This window comes from Balaenoptera physalus (assembly GCF_965194825.1).
Source record: "Balaenoptera physalus genome assembly, chromosome: 2".
In the NCBI taxonomy this organism is placed as follows: domain Eukaryota; kingdom Metazoa; phylum Chordata; class Mammalia; order Artiodactyla; family Balaenopteridae; genus Balaenoptera; species Balaenoptera physalus.
Window position 1 is genome coordinate 144,559,517 of NC_138883.1, and position 18,136 is coordinate 144,577,652.

General features: G+C 44.1%; 1 protein-coding gene and 1 long non-coding RNA gene across 8 annotated transcripts in view; one reads left to right on the forward strand and one right to left on the reverse strand.

Moving 5' to 3' along the window:
- LOC309654491 (endophilin-A3) overlaps nt 1-18,136 on the forward strand; it is a 661,335-nt gene that overhangs the window by 122,330 nt on the left and 520,869 nt on the right. Inside the window, exon 1 of one of the 7 annotated variants that reach the window (XM_082448506.1) lies at nt 9,899-10,189. The exons of 5 other annotated variants lie outside the window; for them this stretch is intronic. In XM_082448506.1, coding sequence (XP_082304632.1) covers nt 10,145-10,189 — 45 coding nt within the window. In that variant the 5' untranslated portion in view covers nt 9,899-10,144. Of the gene's footprint in view, nt 1-9,898; nt 10,190-18,136 lie in introns of those variants that run through there. One more of the 7 variants, XM_082448505.1, reaches the window with a different exon arrangement.
- The window catches only part of LOC309654607, a 535,162-nt gene that overhangs the window by 84,037 nt on the left and 432,989 nt on the right, over nt 1-18,136 (reverse strand). The gene's annotated exons all lie outside the window — the stretch shown is intronic.

Here is an 18,136-nt window from a genome sequence, read left to right on the forward strand (position 1 = left end):
GAACTTTAACGTCAATCCATTCATGATCTGCAAACCCACGGGTGAGATCTTAAGTCACTCATTTACTTCTCAAATTTTGTGGGGTGACAGAGTTCATTAGGTTCTGTACTAGTCAGTGTGTGTGTGTGTGTGTGTGTGTGTGTGTGTGTGTGTGTGCGTGGGCCAGACAAAGCTTCATCTTCCAGCAGCTTGCTTGAGGTAAGCTTCCAGCCCACGAAGAGGATGGGTGGCAGCGTGTGTGTCAGTACCCCTCATGGTCCTCCATCACTTCAGCCGCATCAGCTCTCTTGTTCCCCAGCCTGGGTGGGCAGAGGGTGCATAACAGTCAGGAGTAAGGAAAAGTCACGAGAATGGAATGGTGCTAACCAATACAATACATGCTTACTAAGCTGTGTTTTCCAGTTCAGAGTCTGGTAGGGAGGAGAATAAAGTCACAGCTTACTATAGAAATAAGGGTCATGTTAGGGCACAAAGGAATCCAGCCTCTATGTAATACCATATGACTGCCCTGGTCGGGGAAAAGCACCTTGAGGGGCCAGTGGTAGGGACAGACACCGGTCAGCTCACTCGACTCCAGCTTCTCCTAAGGCTGCATGAGACTCTCCTTGGAAACCTACTCAAAAGTTTCAAATGTCTGCTCCTACGGGACAAATGGGTTCATCTCTGCTGGTCCAGCCCCCAGCACAAGGCCAGGTGCATAGCATGTGCTCAATACGTTTGTGTTAACTGAATGAACTTTACTGAAGTGTACTTTAGAGCAAGGAGTATTCATACACATTAAAGTCCTGATTCTCTCCAGGCCAGTGGGTGGACTTCCGAGGCCTGACTTTGAGAGATGGATCAATCACCTCTTGTTGGGGACGGGTTGTCTCTCTGAGCTTTGAATGAGAGACTGTACATATCTCACAGGCTTGCCATGAGAGTGCACAGTGGCATGTCCCATATACACTGTGACTTTTTTCCCTTTGCACATCCAGGGGCCTGATATGGCCCGGGCCACAGAAGGTGGTTGCAGGCCACTGGTTCCATGCTTCAGGGGTGAGGGCACATTCTACTGTTTGGACAAAATCTGACAAAATCAGTTTCAGAATCCAACACCCACTTGGGCCAAGGTGATGACAAATAATACCAGCCTCTGAAGTTTACCAGCAGAGTTGCTGAGCCACAGGAGAGAAAATGTTGCCCCCATGGCCAAGGGAAAGACATACCTGTAACTCAGTTGTTTTCCATCCATCCAGTTCACTTAAACACAAGGAGCTGTTTATGGTGCATGTCCACTATTCATATAATGAGCATGTGTTAAATAAGAAAAGCTGCATCCGGGGTCTCTATAAGACTGTCATTTACAGCCTTGCTACTCAAAGTGTGGTCCCTGGACCAGTAGCACTGGCATCACCTGGGAGCTTGTTAGATATGCAAAATCTTAGGCCTTGGGGCCTACTGCAGACCCAGGGAATCAGAGCCTGCATTCTAACTAGATACCCAGGGGATTCATGTAGACATTAAAGATTGAGAAGCACTGCTTTAGAGAGCTGTGGAATCTCACCTTTGACCATGCGTAAAGTTCTGCTGTTTCACTTTGAGGTCCCTCGCTGCCCCCTATAGACAGTAATCATAACAGCAATGAACCGACTTTAAAAATATTAATACAAATCAACACAGACACTGTGTAAACTTTTCTTGTATGATTACAAGAGGCACATACAGAACAAGTGGGAGATTCTTGAAATACCAGATGCTAAGGGCATTTCTGCTACATTTGTAAATGCACCAAATCCTACACTTAAAGGGAACCACAGTTTCTTCTCACAAGGGCAATGGAAAGAGGATATGAATTCAATCTGGGGATTGACTTATCCCCTGAAAAATGGGGGCTTATAGGAAAATGGGTGGAGAAAAGCACACTTTCTAGTAGCCCAGCAAGCATTGTTTTCTTAAAATTGAATGTCTGTGACTTTTGGGGTTTTCTTAGAATGATTCAGTGATCTACAATTCCATAATTATTACCTCTAAGTCCTGAGAATCGATGTCTTAACGTCCTTCAGTGCTTCATTTGGCACATGTTATAAAAGGAATTTGACATTTTCCCCAAGGGGAATGGGGACACGGTTAGAGCATTAGTCCCAGTAGGTGCCTGGAGTAGAGACGGGTAGAGGATACGTGCAAGCTTGGACTGCTGGGGTCTAGGGCCAGAACCTCCTGCCAGTGAGGGCCCACAGACTTCTATGCAACTCTGAGCAGTGACCAGACGAGGAATAAGCCATGTGTAATAATGATACTAATGAGACTGTCTCATGCATTTGACAAAGCTTCCCTGAGTCCTACCACACCTGTCAGGTCGTTGTTATCAACCTCATGGTCCACTTAACGAGCTGGCGAACTTGCAGGTTCAAGGACAAGGCCACAGCCAGATGGGAATTCCCTGTCCTCCATGGCAGCACTGCTGTGGATGCCCGCCCAGATGTGCCTATGGGAGAACCCTGTTTCTTGTGGTCCCTCCCTCTGCTGACCATCCTGGCAGGATTCCTGGCCTTTAGTCCAGCCTCTGGCTGCAGAGCTGACTCTCGCCATTCCATGGGAGTCAGGACTGGCAGGACCGTTGTTGACATCACCTTGAATACGCAACACGAACAGCAACCTCTCACATTTCCTTGGCTTTTCAACTCCATCTACTTTGACCACAGCTCCTCCCTAATCACCCCCGCCCCCCAAACACACAACTTCTTGCTAAATCTAATACACTACTTTGCGTCTTCATCTGCCCTCTTCATAGTCATTTATTCACTAAATGAATATGCTTATGGAGTGGCTCTAGGCCTCCATGTCCTCTTCTGGTACTGGGAGCACGGCAGTAAATAGAGTAGAATAATCTCTTACCCTTCTAGAGCTGCTCTACGCAACACAGTAGCCACTAGCCACATGTGGCTATTTAAGCTTTAATTAATTAAAACCAAATAAAGTAGAAATTGAGAGCCACAGTTGCCACCTTTTAAGTGATTGATAGCCGCAGTTGTCCAGTGGTTCTCAGTATTGGACAGCACAGATAGAGAACATTTCCATCATCATGGAAAGTTCTATTGAACAGTGTGATAGAGCTTTTATTCATTCTGGGAGTGGAGTTGGAGGATACAAAATTGAAAATTAGGTATTATTAAAATATCTAGAGTAAAGAGGAAAAAATAAATTGAGGAAAAGGGGATAGATAATGATAGAATTGGGATGCAGGGGGCTGCTTAGTAACCACTGGCTCTATTGGCCACTTCCTCTTTCTTGAAATTCCTCCTTTAGTACCATGACCATCATTCTCTATTTTTTCTCCTCCTACCTCTCTTGTTAAAGTTTTAGTAACAGAACAGGTCTTCTTGAGATTCTTACACAGTAAGAACTGCAAGAGAACCCTTGATTAGCCAAAGTCCCAGAAGCGATCCAGGATCTCAAGATATCCAAACTGCAGCAACATTTTGCACTCAACACCATTCAGATGAGCTGCTGTGACAAGACTAGAGGTGCTAGTGTGCTCTTAAAAAACTTTGAAATTATAAGTAAATGGCATGCAACTAACCACTGTGTCTGATAAACTTATGGTTCCTAAAGGTTTACCTCTGCCACTTCTCAGTAGCACCACAAGGTGGCAGCAGTAGTTTACAAAAGCCATCAGGACACCACTCACTAATTCCACATCCCTGGTATTTGTTTAAAAGTAAATCTTCTGGGGTAAAATGTGAAAATGAAAACTGCACCTATGCAATTAACAAATTCTAATTAGCATTACACCATGATCCAGAATTCTAACTGAACATTTTTAGAGTGCAGAACAATGGAGTCATGCATTGTGTATAACTATGAAAGACATTAATTCATCAGTTAATTATATTTACTTTCACTGTGTGCTTATTGCAGCCCTTCACCCAATCCTCATTTTTAAACACACAAAAATACTTCAGTGTTTTTCCTCTACATTTTAAAATGGAAAGATTTCTCTGGCCTTTTCTGGAACCCATCAATTGATTTTCCATCAGCTTCATGTAAAACAATAAGTGAAGAAAATCTATACATTTGTTCCCAGTTGTGATCTTGCAAGTTCAAGGCAAATTGCCATGTTCAGCATCTGGGATTCATCATGTCTGCTCTGTTACCTCATCGATGGGCACACATCTTTCCCAGATGTGCAAAATAAAAGGTCTGTGAAGTTATAAGGAACACAAAATAATAGCCATGCTCACAACTTTCTGCGCAACCAGGTATGTGGAGATTTTAAATTGAGGGAAGGAATGCTTCTAGGCCTGGTCTATCTAAATACTTGGCATAATGCACAAATGCCACATAATGGGCCAGAGCTCCACCCTTTCACGCATGAGTAACCCAGAGTGCCTCCCCAGAAAGGAGTCTGGGTGAGAGCTTTTTTTCAAGAAAAAAAAAAAAAGAGTAAAGCTGGAAATTGAGAGGCCATGGTTAAACTAACATTTTAGGATTATTTAAGACATCAGTATTTGAACTCAGCTCTCCAAAGACTGCCAAGAACTGCAATCTGGAGCTTATATCAGGCCACAGGCTTAAAGTCATGGAATTCAAGGCAAATGGAAGATGTAGATCCATGTCTCTTTGACACCCCCTCCCTTTTTATAAGATTTTCCTCTAATGACCATGGAGGGTGGGAGCAATTATAACTATGCTACATAAATGGCAATTTGCACTTAGAACTGTTCAAGTCTTTGATGCACTAATTTCACATCTGGGAATCCATTCTAAGGAACTATTCTTAAATACAGAAAGTAATCCTAATATGGAAAAAGATGTTTAATGTAGCGTTATTTAAGTGATGAAAAATTTGGGGGAAAAATCCTTTAAAGGAGTAGTAATAGAAAATGATCAAATATAATTTGACATGTCTACATAATTGGTTATTAAGTTGTCATGAAAATGATGTGTGTGAAGACTAGACAGTATAGAAAATGCTCATGTAATTAAGAGAATAAAGAAAATAAAGTAGTATGCATAGTTATGACCCTGCTGTGTTTAAATTTTGCATAGGAAAAAGGCTGTAAAAGAAAAATATGCCAAAATATTAAGAGCAGTTGTTTCAATGGTGATTCCAAAGGTAAAATTTCCTCCTTTTTACTTTTTGATAGTTTCAAACTCTAGGTGTTATTGTATCATGGAAAATATATACTTGTGAAAACTTTTATTTTGAATTTAAAATAATTTCGCTATTCTTTTATCTCAAAATTTCTGTTTGTCTTCTCTCCATCTTTGCCTCCCTGGCTTAAAACCAACACCCTGCATCCTAGTCTCAAACTGGTTCTTTTTCTGTTTCAGATAAAGGAAACTGGACCCACTCTGGTCTTTGCTGGAGGCTTTTCAGCTGGCTGGGGCTAGAGCATGATCTGGTTTAAGTTGAAGGAGGTGACGAGGTGGCCCTAGTCCATGCGCCCTGGCCACTGCTCATTCTAATCATGCTATGGCTTCCCTACAATGTTTAATTATTGATGTTGATAGAGAATATAAGTTCAAATATTTTATAGAACAATGATAACTGCTAGTGGGTAAAAATTGGGTACATAACTCACAAAAGTAAAGGGGAAGAAAAAGCAAAGAAAACCTTTGAAGCACATAGATACTAGTGATAGAAGGAGCTATTTGAAGGGGGAAAAAAACCCCCAGATAACATGCCATAAAATGACAAAACTAGGGCCAAATATATCCTCTTCATAATAAATATGAATGCTTTAAATCTCTTTAGGAAAATACATTTAAAACATATTTTGGCCCGCAAACAAAATTAAATTTTATTCTCTTTATAAGAGCACATGTCAAACAAAATGAAAGGTCAAAAGTAAAGGATGTATACTTAAAGTTTCTGAGAGAGTAGATCTTAAATGTTCTCATGTCACCAAAAAAAAAAGAAAAAGAAGAAAGACAAATGAGGTGATGGAGGTGTTAACTAACCTTACTGTAGTGATCATTTTGCAATATATATGTGTATCAAATCACACAGTACACCTTAAACTTATGTAATATGACATGTATGTTAATTAATCTCAATAAAGCTGGAAAAAAGAAGAGACAGGAGGAAAAGGACCAATTATGACATATGAAGCACATACAAACAAAACGTAGGGATACAAAAAAATTACATGTGACAAAGTAAAATAGAAGCAAAAATCCATAAGTAGGACAGATATGTTATTTTATATGGATAAAATTCCAATCCACAAAGAAGATATGGCAGTCACAAACACAGGCAAAATATGACAGCCCTAAAATATTTAAAGGCAAACTCCCAAATGAAGGCACAACAGACATAATTATAATTGTAACAAGATACTGTAGACTATTTCTCTCAGTCTCTGGTAAGTGAAGTAGAAGAAATCAGGACACAGAGCATTTGAACAATGAGCTCAGAAGACTTGATTTATGAGATACATGATGGGATAATATTCGGAGACATTAATCAGTAGGCTTCTCTCCCTCTCAGTCCCCTGCCCAAGGCTCTTCTGCTCCTGCCCACACAGAGAAATGTGACACTCATGACAGGACCAGACACAAGAGCTGCAAATACTAGATTCAAAAGCTGGCCTGACCACAAGGCAGACAGATGCACACTAGCATAGTACTCTGTGGACCAAGGAAGGGGAAATGGAGGGGCGAGCCAAGGACTACAAGGAAAGGAATATAGGAGAACACCCAAGCCTCTTCCAGAACATGGGTCATCTGTCCAGAGTGCCAGAGACAACCACAGCATCCCTCTTGTCATTTACCTTGAAGACCACCAAGTGCCCAAAGATCCTTCAGTTTAGGGTGATGCTTGTTTGTGCTTCAGGACTCCCCCATTGGTTTCATACCATGTAGACAACTCTGTCAGATAGCCCAAGACATTTGTATACTCCTTCCTTAAACAGATTGAGGAGCTATGGGCCCTTGGGTCCTGGAGGGGTGATGGTGATGTAAAAGGCAAACCACGAACTGGCCAATGTGGCTCCAGCTAGCACGTCTTTGAAATCTCCCTCTGAGCTAGGAGCTTTGGTAGAACACATACTCCTGTTACCCATGAACTGAAAAACTGTATCCTAGAAACTGAGAATACACGTTATTTCAAACCTCTGTGGTACATTTATAAAATGAAACATAATAGACTATGTTAAAAAAAAACCTTCAAGACATGTTATTTGACAATAGTACCACAAGTCTCAAATTTCATATATCATGAATAAAAGAAATCAAACCACCTTAAAAAGATTTAAAAAATTGTCTTGAATAACATTTGGATCAAAGAGTTATTTCCTCTTTGTAATTGCAATTAAAAATTTATTTAAAACACAATCAGAAGAACTATACTACATAATGAAAACAAAGTGTGAAACCAAAGCTGTACTCAGGAGGAAAATTCATAGTTTTACATGTGTTGATTATAAAACAAGAAAGTATAAAAATAAATAAAACACATTCAACTGAAAGGATTAAGGAGTTCCCAGATAAACATTCGTGGGCATTCGTGTTGCTGTTGTTTGTAGATACTTTTTTTGGCTACCTGGCATCTGAAGCTTCTTCCTATATTGGGGAAATCCACCATGGTGTGGGTTTTAGACTCTAGAGCTGGGGCATAACATCTAGACTTAGCTCATCAGATGCTGCCCCCTGGAACTTTGAATCTGGAGTGAGTGCCTGAAAGAAGCAGAAACAGCTTAGCCTTCATTCTGGTAGCCACAGCCTGAACATGTGGTGGAACCAGCACATCCCAACAAGCTGCCCCTGGACATGCTGGAGATCTGACCACTCAGATTCCTAGTTCCTGCTCATCCCCCCCCCCCAACCTGGTTCCCTACATCCCCTGAACCTCTGGGCTGCCTGATAATCCTTCTCCAATATATTCTTTTCCAGCTTAGGATCAGTTTCTGTTGTGAATAACTTCAATCTCCTGAACAAAACAGAAGGAAGGAATGTATAATAAAGATAGAAATTAATGAGAGAAAAAAAATCTATAGCAATGATGAATAAACTCAAGAACTTAAAAAAAATTTTTTTTATTATTTATTTATTTATTTTGGCTGCACTGTGCAGCATGCGGGATCTTAGTTCCCTGACCAGGGATGGAACCCGTGCCCCCTGCAGTGGAAGGGCGGAGTCTTAACCACTAAACCGCCAGGAAAGTCCCAAGAACTGTTTTAAACGACCAACAAAATTGGCAAACCTCTGAGTCTTATCACAGAAAAAATTAAGAAAAATCACAAATACTTTTATGAAGGAAAAACGTACATGAACGATTCTGACATTAAAAAAATGATGAGAATACGCTTACAGTTCTATACTTGATGAAATGAAAAGATAAATTACCAAAATTAACTGAATTGGAATATGCTATCAACCAAGGAAAAAAGGCCAAAAAGTTTTAAAAAAATCACCCCCTTTCCCAAAGGGCACGGAGTCAGACTGGTTTAGGGAGAAGTCCCTTTAAACCTGTTCTACTTAGACTACTCTTGGACACAGAGAAAGAAGGCAGGTGAGCCCCTTCCGGATGGCCCGGCCCCCAGCCGCCCCTGCCTTAGTAGCAGTTCCCCTGGGGCAGGGCCTGCTGTTGAGTGGGGTTCAGCCTGTCGTGTGGACAGGTCATCTTGCTACGCTATTTGGACCTAGCTGTTATCACCCTCATACCTTCTAGTTACCTATCTGTGGCTGATGTCAGCTGTATGTAGGCCAGTCAAGCCCACAGCGCTCATGCAAGTCATACTAATTAACCCTCTGGATGGCCGCCTTTATCTTCTTCACTAAGTTCATTGTTTTCTCCCATATCAGAGGAAGAATGCTCCTGTTCGCACCCTCTAAAGGGGAAGTGAGGAAACAGAGGCACAGGGAGATGTAGTTACCAGCCCAGTCCTCACTAGGATGAAGTCAGGGATAAGGGAGTTGGGAGCTAATGGCCAAGGAGAGCCCGTGTGACTTTTATCCTGGAGAAATGCAAGATGCCAGGAGTGGATGCCAGGGAACAGGTGTAAACCGGGGCTCTTGGTCATCCCAGATGGGATCTGTTGAGGGTCCAGAGAGAGGAGCTTCTTTCTTTTAGGTGAAGACTGGAGGAGGAAGAGGGTTGTATCTTTCAGTGTTAAGCGTTGCTAAGAGTGGGTTCTAGGTCTTTTGGGAGCCCTAAGGACTTTTGGAGGCCAGATTCCGCTTATGCTGACCTGTTGGGCGCAGCTCTGACACGAAGATCAGTGGGATGCTCCAGACCCCTGGCTGGACCTCCGCGCACATGGGCGCTCTGGTCTCTCTGAAAAAGGACACTCTGTAACTGACACAACTGGTAAGAGTTACCGAGGGAGCTGGGTTCGTCCTCGGGTGAATTCCCCTGGATACAGAGCAGGCTGTTTAAGGCTCCTTGGAGATAGCTGCTCTTAATACAGTTGACAGTGGGCTCAGCGCTCTATGGAGGCGAGCGCGGTATTTAACAAATTACCCAATAACTCTTGGGCTCCTAGAGGACCAGCTTGTACCCAGAGCACCCAGTGGGGTTAAGAAGAGACAGACCAGCCGCCCACAGACTAATTCCTCCTACTGCAGGTCCTCTGTCCCGTTCCATTTCTCCCCACTTAGGCGTATTTCGGAGCGTCCCTTTTAAAAACCAGAAACCTACCGAAAATGCGCCTGAGGGAGGCGATATTGCCTACGAGCAAAAGCAGGTTTCGCACCAAGTCCCAAAGCATAGAAAGGTGATCTCTCTCTCCCCATCCAGGGCAATCGTAATGCCAGATGCATCCCGTCCTACGCCCAGCAAGCAGCCCTGTGTGGCTTTGCTCGCCGGACCCCGGGACATCCCACGCCCAGCTTCCCAGGCCCATTTTCCCAGCAGCTCCAGTCGTCCCGGGTCTCCACGCAACAATGAAGCGTGGGCGGCCCCAGCGGCCTCATTTGCATACCGCCGCGGCTTGGCCAATGGGCTGCGCAGGGGCTTTGGAACGCAGTGTTGCCATCAGCGTGTGCGCGTGTGTGCGAGTGTGACAGCGGCTGTGGCTGTGGCCGTGACCGTGGGAGGCTGGCCCGGCGGAGCCCAGCCGCGCGGGGACCGGCCCCGGCGCCCGCTTCCCCAGCGTGTCGCGGCCGCGTGGCCCGGCAGAGCCCAGAGACCATCCAGCCCCGGCCGGGCGCCGTCGAGATGTCGGTGGCGGGGCTGAAGAAACAGTTCCACAAAGCCAGCCAGGTAGGGAGGCACAGAGGCGAGAGGGAGGGGGACTAGGGAGCTGCGGGCCCTTCGAGGCTCCGGGGCCTTTGGGGCTCTGGCGCCCTTAGGGGCCTCTCTTAGGGCTCCATTTCTTCCCGCCTAGGCGGGCGCGGGGGTGGAGTGAGGGGCCGCCTGCTCTCTCCTCCGCTCCTTGGCGCCTCCTCCTTCCCAGCCCCCGGCCCCCAGCTCCACCCCGAGCCACTGTAATTCTGAGAGGTTCTGCGGAGGAGAGCACGGAGGTGGCGGGCCGCGGGGTGTCGGGCGCAGGAGAGAGAGTGGGCGTCCCGAGGCCTGGAGGCTCCACTTGGTGCCTCTACTGAACCCGCGCCGGGAGGTGGACCACAGAGAGTGCGGTGCCGGCCGGGCCTCCCTCAAGTCCTCCGCCTTTTGGTTGGGAGCCCCCGGGGCACGTCCTGCCGCTTGGGGGCGGTCGCCCGGGCGTCGGCGGATCCCGGGATGCTGTGTACTTGGCGCTCGGCTGGGCCCCGCAGCGCGCCCCGCAGCGCTCCCATCGCGCGCCTCGAAATGGGCCCCGCCCGACTGCGTCCGGCTGCCGGGCTGGGACGCTACACAGCCGTCCTTCCTCTCCCCACCGTCTTCCTGGTGTCGGCCCGGGGTTGGGCACCAGGCTCCTGCTCGCAAAGAGCCGCCAGTCTGGTGGGGAGACACTGAGACAGACACGTAAACAAATAGTGTTAGACACACCTCCACGCACAGGGAATGCCAGATAATACAGTAGGGGCATCAGGGAGAGCTTCCCGGAGGAAGAGTCGCGTCATTTGTGAATTAAGTATGAGGAGGAATTGTGGTAGGGGGTGTGGGTGGAAAGGATAGGCGTTCTAAGCGGAGGAAACAGGAAAACCCGAAGGGTGGCATGGAATTGGTGTGTGTGTGTGTGTATGTGTCTGTTGGCAAGCAAATTTGTATTCTAAGATTTTAGTCTCTTCCAGCCATGGCAGAGCTCACATTGTAAAATCTATCCCACACCTGCACTGCTGGATCTGTTCTACAGATTTCATTCAGAATTCACATTTCTGATGAGGTCTCATCCTGCTTCTTCCACAAATTGGTCCCTGAAATGCAGCTGGAATTGGAGGATTCTCTTCTGTCAGTCTCAGTGCTGTTTCCTCACTTGCATCCCTTCCATGAAGAAACTGGGTGGTGCCCAGTTTCCAGCTGGGGCCACTGGGCAGACAGTGATACTATTGGGGTGATAAGGAGTCCTGGATGAGGGGCCAATTAGGTGACCAGGGCGATGGTGGATTCACTGCGGGGTTTGGGCACTTTGAGAGGTTTGTGAGACATTCAGATGTCATTGGCCTGGGAGCCAGTGGGTGAGGCCAAGATTGGAACTACAGAGTTTGGGGGGATTTCCAGCCTAAATGGAGATTTAAAAATGTAAGTGCAAATGAAAGTGAGAAAATGCACAGTGAGCTGCACATAGACTGAAGGGAGTACCCACATTTAGTGACAGTGTTTAGGCCAGGACTTGATAAACGGTAACCACTCAATAAATATTTATTAAATAAGTGAAACGTTTGGGGTGGAGGAGCACAGGAAGGAGAGAACTAGTACAACCCAGGAGAGAGGAGTGTCATGGAAACCTAGAGAGGTGGGCGCATTTAAAGGTGGGAACAGTCAGCAAGTGCTGCTGTGAGCTCAGTACTGAGGGGTGGGCAGCCTGGAGGCGAGTGCAGCTGTGGTCAGGGCAGTGTCAGCGTACTTGCTGGCTAGGCTTGCTACGCTAGCTTCCTTAGCGCTGGCAAGGAACTAACCTCTTTTGAAAAAATATTCTTTTATTGGGTATGGACTTCATGGGAGCAAATCTCAGAGACGAGCAAGACACAGCCCTTGGATGATTGAAATTGGTTTCTGACCACTAACCAGAGTGAATGGTTGAAATCCCAGGAAGTTATTGGCATTGGTGAAATAATATGCTAGTGATGAGGTCGTTTAGTTTAACTACCCATAATCAGCCCATTAAAAAAGAAATGAGCAGAGGGTCTAATTTAGCCTTTTTTTGCGTGAGCTGAAATCTTTTGTGACTTGATCTGAAAAGAAAGACGTCACAGATTCTCTCTGGGCTTCATTTTGTGGTCAGAGTGCCCAATAGATACATTTTTATCTGTTCTAGGAGTCTTTCTAAGAAATCTTGCAATATGACAGATTTGGTGGAGAAATTAGACCAGGCTTAATATAATAAGAGGGAGCACAATAAAAAAAAAATGCCAGATGTTCTTCTCAGACAACATTTTAACAGCAGTTTTTAATTCATGAAGAACTTTCCTAGGCAGGGGAAAGGGAGTCCAGATGATGTCAATGGCTTAATACTTCCCAGGGATCCAGGACTGGCTCTGCCACTGACTAGCTCTGTGACTGGGGAACGTGACTTAACCCATCTGGATGTCAGTTTTCTCTCTCTATAATGAATTAGAGGATTTAGAAGCCATGTCTGTTCTAAAATTGATTGTGGTGATGATTGCACAACTTTGTGAATATACTAAAAACCATTGAATTGTATACTTTAAGTTGTGAATTGTATGGTATAAATTATATCTCAAGAAAATACATATCTATCTATATATGTATCTATATAATATATCCCAGTTCTGAAATTGTTAAGTAATTCACTTAAAGTATTTCAGAGAAAGACAAAGATTATAAAGTGGACCTTTTACAAATAAGGGTACCAGTACCATGACAAATTGAGATGATTTTTCTCAATGATAGGCAAGGTAAAATAACTTATAACTTCCTGGTTACCTGTCCTTCTTTCTTGATACCTTACCTATCTCTGCAGGAAAAAAAAATCCCCTTACTTTACAGAGAACGAAGAATTGTAAACCCCAGGGATTCTGCATCATTTTGGCAACATGTGGAGACTAACAGGAAAGAGGAGGAAATCAAGTAAAATGAGAAGAGTACAAGTTGAGTTAATAACGAGATTTAATTAATCCTTTCCTTCAGCATTTGGAATTATAACCCAAATGTCCCAAGATCATAATTAAATACCTTTTTTCTCTTGAAAAGGGTTCTTTTTTTTTTTAATGGTGTATTTTTTTAAAATAAATTTTTATTTATTTATTTGTTTATTTATTTTTGGCTGCATTGGGTCTTTGTTGCTGCACGTGGGCTTTCTCTAGTGGCAAGCGGGGGCTACTCTTCATTGCAGTGCGCGGGCTTCTCATTGCGGTGGCTTCTCTTTCTGTGGAGCATGGGCTGTAGGTGCTCGAGCTTCAGTAGTTGTGGCACACGGGCTCAGTAGTTGTGGCGCACGGGCTCTACAGCGCAGGCTCAGTAGTTGTGGTGCACGGGCTTCATTGCTCCTCGGCATGTGGGATCTTCCCGGACCAGGGCTCGAACCTGTGTCCCCTGCATTGGCAGGTGGATTCTTAACCACTACGCCACGAGGGAAGTCCCTGAAAAGGGTTCTTAATCAAGTGGTTTACTTTTCTACTGGTAGGGATGCAGCTTGAGTTATTAGAGATAAATACAAATAGCTTAGAGACGGCATTGTGGTTTCTTGTTAAGCATTGTGCCTGACCAATAAAAATATAACTTACAATAATGATATGTCACCACTCATTGATTTGTATTATGTTTATTTCATCATAATTTTCTTGACAGCATTTATTGTTGGTGCAGGATGCTTAGGCCACATCTGTGCTTGCGCTGACCTGGACGCTATGCTAATAGCCAGATTTATTCCCTTTATGGACTTCTAGGAGCCTTATTCCCCATCCCATGAAAGCCTAGTTTTATTCTTTCTTCTTATTCTTCTCTCCCCAAACTAGCCAACTGGCGATGACACAAGATGGTGATGACATCTGTGGGCTTCATGTTAAATTTACTTCTTTTTGCCCTTAATGTAGCAGTGCTCCTTCATGTGACCCAGTAACACAGTAGGGAATGGGGAGCCCCTAACAAAGTTTTTTTTGTAACCTTCCCCCCTTCTCTTTTGATGCATTAATCAGGAAAATGATGAGTGGTCATAAGGGGCCAAGACATTCTCCCTGTAATGACTAGATGCACAGGCTGACCCTTTAGGGGTAAACGCTTCACAGAAGGATATTCTTTGCAAATTATGAGAATCTCTAGGGAGGCAGTGAATGTCTCTTGTTTCACTTTCTCGTTAGAGAGAAAGAAAAATGCACTTTGCAAAATCCATAATGATTAATTTTTTTTACTTAGATGCATCAGAAAATGTATTAAGCTAAAACATGCTTGCTCCTTTCCACATAGACTGCTTGATAAATTAATCCATAAATCTGTGTTATCCATATATTTTTGACTCAGGGTGCTAGAGTAGATGCTCAAACTAAATTAGTTTTATTTTTTTTAATATCTGAAGAACACAGTGTAATCCAAGCATTTCTTACCACTGATGCCTCTTCTCTAAAGTAACTGTAATTGAGGCTATCACTTGGAATTTGATTAAAAATGCATTTAAAAGCAGGGATTTTTTTTTTGTGTGTGTGTACTATTCTTTTCAGATTCATTTTTCAACTTTACTAACAAACTGACTATAAATTATATTTCCCAGCGTTAAGTGTGTGTGGGGGTGTATCATGTGTATTTGGGGGACGCTATCATTGGCCTGCTTTACCCAGAAAATAAAACTGCCGATAAACAGAACTGATACACGACTTTATTTGGCTAATTAATAAGTGAATTTATTCTGGAGAGTCTACATCAGCCAAACGTGGACAGCTAGATTTTCTTTTTCACTAGAAACCTGGGAAAGTGTTGAGTTGGGGGGAAGGGGCTGGAGGAAGCGCTGGGGGTGATTGGGAAGGCATTGTTGCAATTCTAACTATTCGAGTTCTTCTGTGAGATGCCTTCCGGATGAGCTCTTCCCTTGCAATTCCCAGGGTCATCCCCACATGTTTTTACCACAGCACCAGCAGCAGTGACCTTCCTGAGCCCAGTGTTGTTCCTTCTGACTTTGTAATTCATTGGATGATGGTGTCTTTCCCACTGGCATTGGCTAAATCTTTCTCAAACACTGATGTCACCAAGTGCTTTGCATGATCGAATCAGTGGTAGAAGCTGCTGCTATTTCAGGCTGGATGACTTGGGTACTCCCTACTCATGAACCTGATATCTGAGTGATATCTCCTCATCCACGCCTGTGTTCTTTCTTCCTTTTGGGCCACAGTTCAGAAGTCTGGAGGGACCTGTCAGCTACTGCGTGGGTGCTCCTCTGTTTCTCCCAGTGTAACAAGGACAGGGTACACCTGGCTGGTCTCTGCACTCTGCTTTGAACCCCGTCTCCTCTCATTTTCTCAGGGATTTTGCTCCTGTTGCATCTCTCTTCTGCACTATATTTTCTTCTTTCCTGGATCATTTCCATCGGCATATGGAATGCTCTCTAGTACTGTTGCAGGAAGGGCGACCCCTTCCAGGGCCCGAGAGTGGGCTCTTGTCTAACCCTCAGAAATGAATTGTCCGAGGAGACACACGTGCTGACAAAGCTGGAGACTTTATTGGGAAGGGGCGCCCGGGTGGGGAGAGCAGAGGGTAAGAGAACCCAGGAGGACTGCTCTGCCAGTGGCTCGCAATCTCGGGTTTTATTGTGATGGAGTTAGTTTCCGGGTTGTCTCTGGCCAATCATTCTGACTCAGGGTCCTTCCTGGTGGTGAACGCATCGCTCAGCCAAGATAGATTCCAGCGAGGAGGATTCTGGGAGGTTGGTAGGACATATGGACTGGTGTCTCCTCTCTCCTTTTGACCTTTCCTGAATTCTTCCAGTTGGTGGTGGCTTGTTAGTTCCACGTTCCTTACCAGGACCTCCTGTTGTAAGATAACTCATGCAAGTGGTTACCTGGCCAGGGCGGGCGGTTTCAGTCAGTGGTTTCCCTAACAGTATCTCCTATCTGATAAAACAGTATCTCGCCTATCTGATAAAAAAGAAAGGAAAAAAATCCTTACTTGGTCCGAGATCCCGCTTTACCTCCATCCTATTTCTTCTCTCCCCTTCCCAGCAAAATGTACTGAGAAAGTTTTTTGTTGCCCCGTTTCTACTTTCTCATTTCCCATTCTCTTCTCAACCCAGTCCAGTTGACTTTCCTCTCCATCTGTCTGAGACCACCTTACCTAGGTGGTGAGTGACCTACCTCCAAGTTGCCAAATTGGATGGTCACTTCCCCATCTGATTCTCAGCATCCTTTGACCCAGCGGACCATTCTCTGCTTACAACTCCTTCTACACTTGTGTGGTTTTCCTCTGGCTTCAGTGGCTGTTCCCTCAGATATCCTTTAATGGCTCCTTCTCGTCCCCTTGAAAACTAGGTCCTGGAGTGCCTCAGGGCTCTGAATTGGAGTAACTCCCCCTTTTCAAGGTGTTTTGTCCAGCCTCATGGATTTATACATGATCTATATGTTGATTGCTCTCTAAATTATATTTCTAGCCCAGACACTCCTCCTGAACACAGACCCATAACAAACTCAAAAGTCTAACTGCCTACATCACCTCACCTCTTGGATATTTAAAAGGTTGTCAAATTTAAGATGTCCAAACCTGAACTCTTAATTTTCACCACCCCAACATGTTTTTCTGCTGGTGGTTTCTATTTCAGTCAATTGCTCAACTGCTCAAGTAAAATAAGACAAAAACAAGATTCATCTTTGATTTTTTTCTTTCTCTTATCCCTAATTCATCAGAAAGTACTTCCTCTTGGTTCTACTTTAAAAATGTATCCCTCATTCACTTTACCTCTTTCTGGCTCTGCTACTACTATCCTTGTTCTGACTATCACCTCTTGCCCACATGGTTGCCGGAGCCTCCGCACCAATTTCCAGACCTTTCTTCCTACCAGGTACAATCCATTTACCCACAGTGACGTGAATGCTCTTCTAAAAATGTATCTCAGACTATGTCATTCTGTTAATGTAATGTAGACTGCTTACAAGTCTTCAGTGCTTCAGTGGCTTCCAGTTGCTTTTAGAATAAAACCCCAACTTCCTCCACTGGCCTGTGAAGCCTCACATAACTTGGCCTCTCCCTTCCCTCTCCTGCGGCTGTTCAGCCACGCTGGCCTCTCTTTGTTCCTTTGATGTGCTAAGGTCTTCTTTTCTTTGGGCCTTTGCCAGAGCTGTTTCCTCAGCCTTGCATGCCTTTCCTCTAGATCTTTGCAAAGTGTTTCCTTATTGTCATTTAGATCATAGCACAGATTACAGGCCACTTTGCCAGAGAAGTCTTCCCTGACCACTCAATTCAAATAGGCATATGCCCTCTCTATCACACTGCTTAACTTTTAAAAAACTGTATGATAAATATTTTGGTATTTTGATGACTGAGTTCAGTACAATTGGTTTCCTTTATAATCCCATGTATTTTTAAATTGAACTTTTTTATTTTGAGATAGTTGCAGATTCACATGCAATTGTGAGGAAGAATGCAGATACCTTATGCCCTTTGCCCAGATTTTTCCATCTTGCAAAACTATAGTACATTATCACAACCAGGATATTTACAGTTACATTATCTAATGCATGGATATGGTATATCTCTCCATGTATTTTGCTCTTTGATTTAGTTCATCAGGATTTTGTAGTTTTTAGCATACATGTCCTGTACATGCTTTGTTAAATTTACACCTGTGACCTTGCTGAGCTCATTTATTTACACAATACAGAACAGATTCATTACCAGAAGGATCATGAATGTTGCCCTTTTATGGCCTTGCCCACTCCTCTTCTGCCCCCACCCCCTCTTTAATGCCTGACAACCACTAATTTGTTCTCCTTTCTATAATTTTGTCATTTCATAAGTGTTATATAAATGGAACCATATAGTCTGTAACCTTTTGACTTGGATTTTTTATCTCAGCGTAATACTGTAGAGGTTCATCCAGGTTGTTGTAGGTATCAATAGTTTGCTCCCTTTTTTAAAAAATAAATTTATTTATTTATTTATTATTTTTTA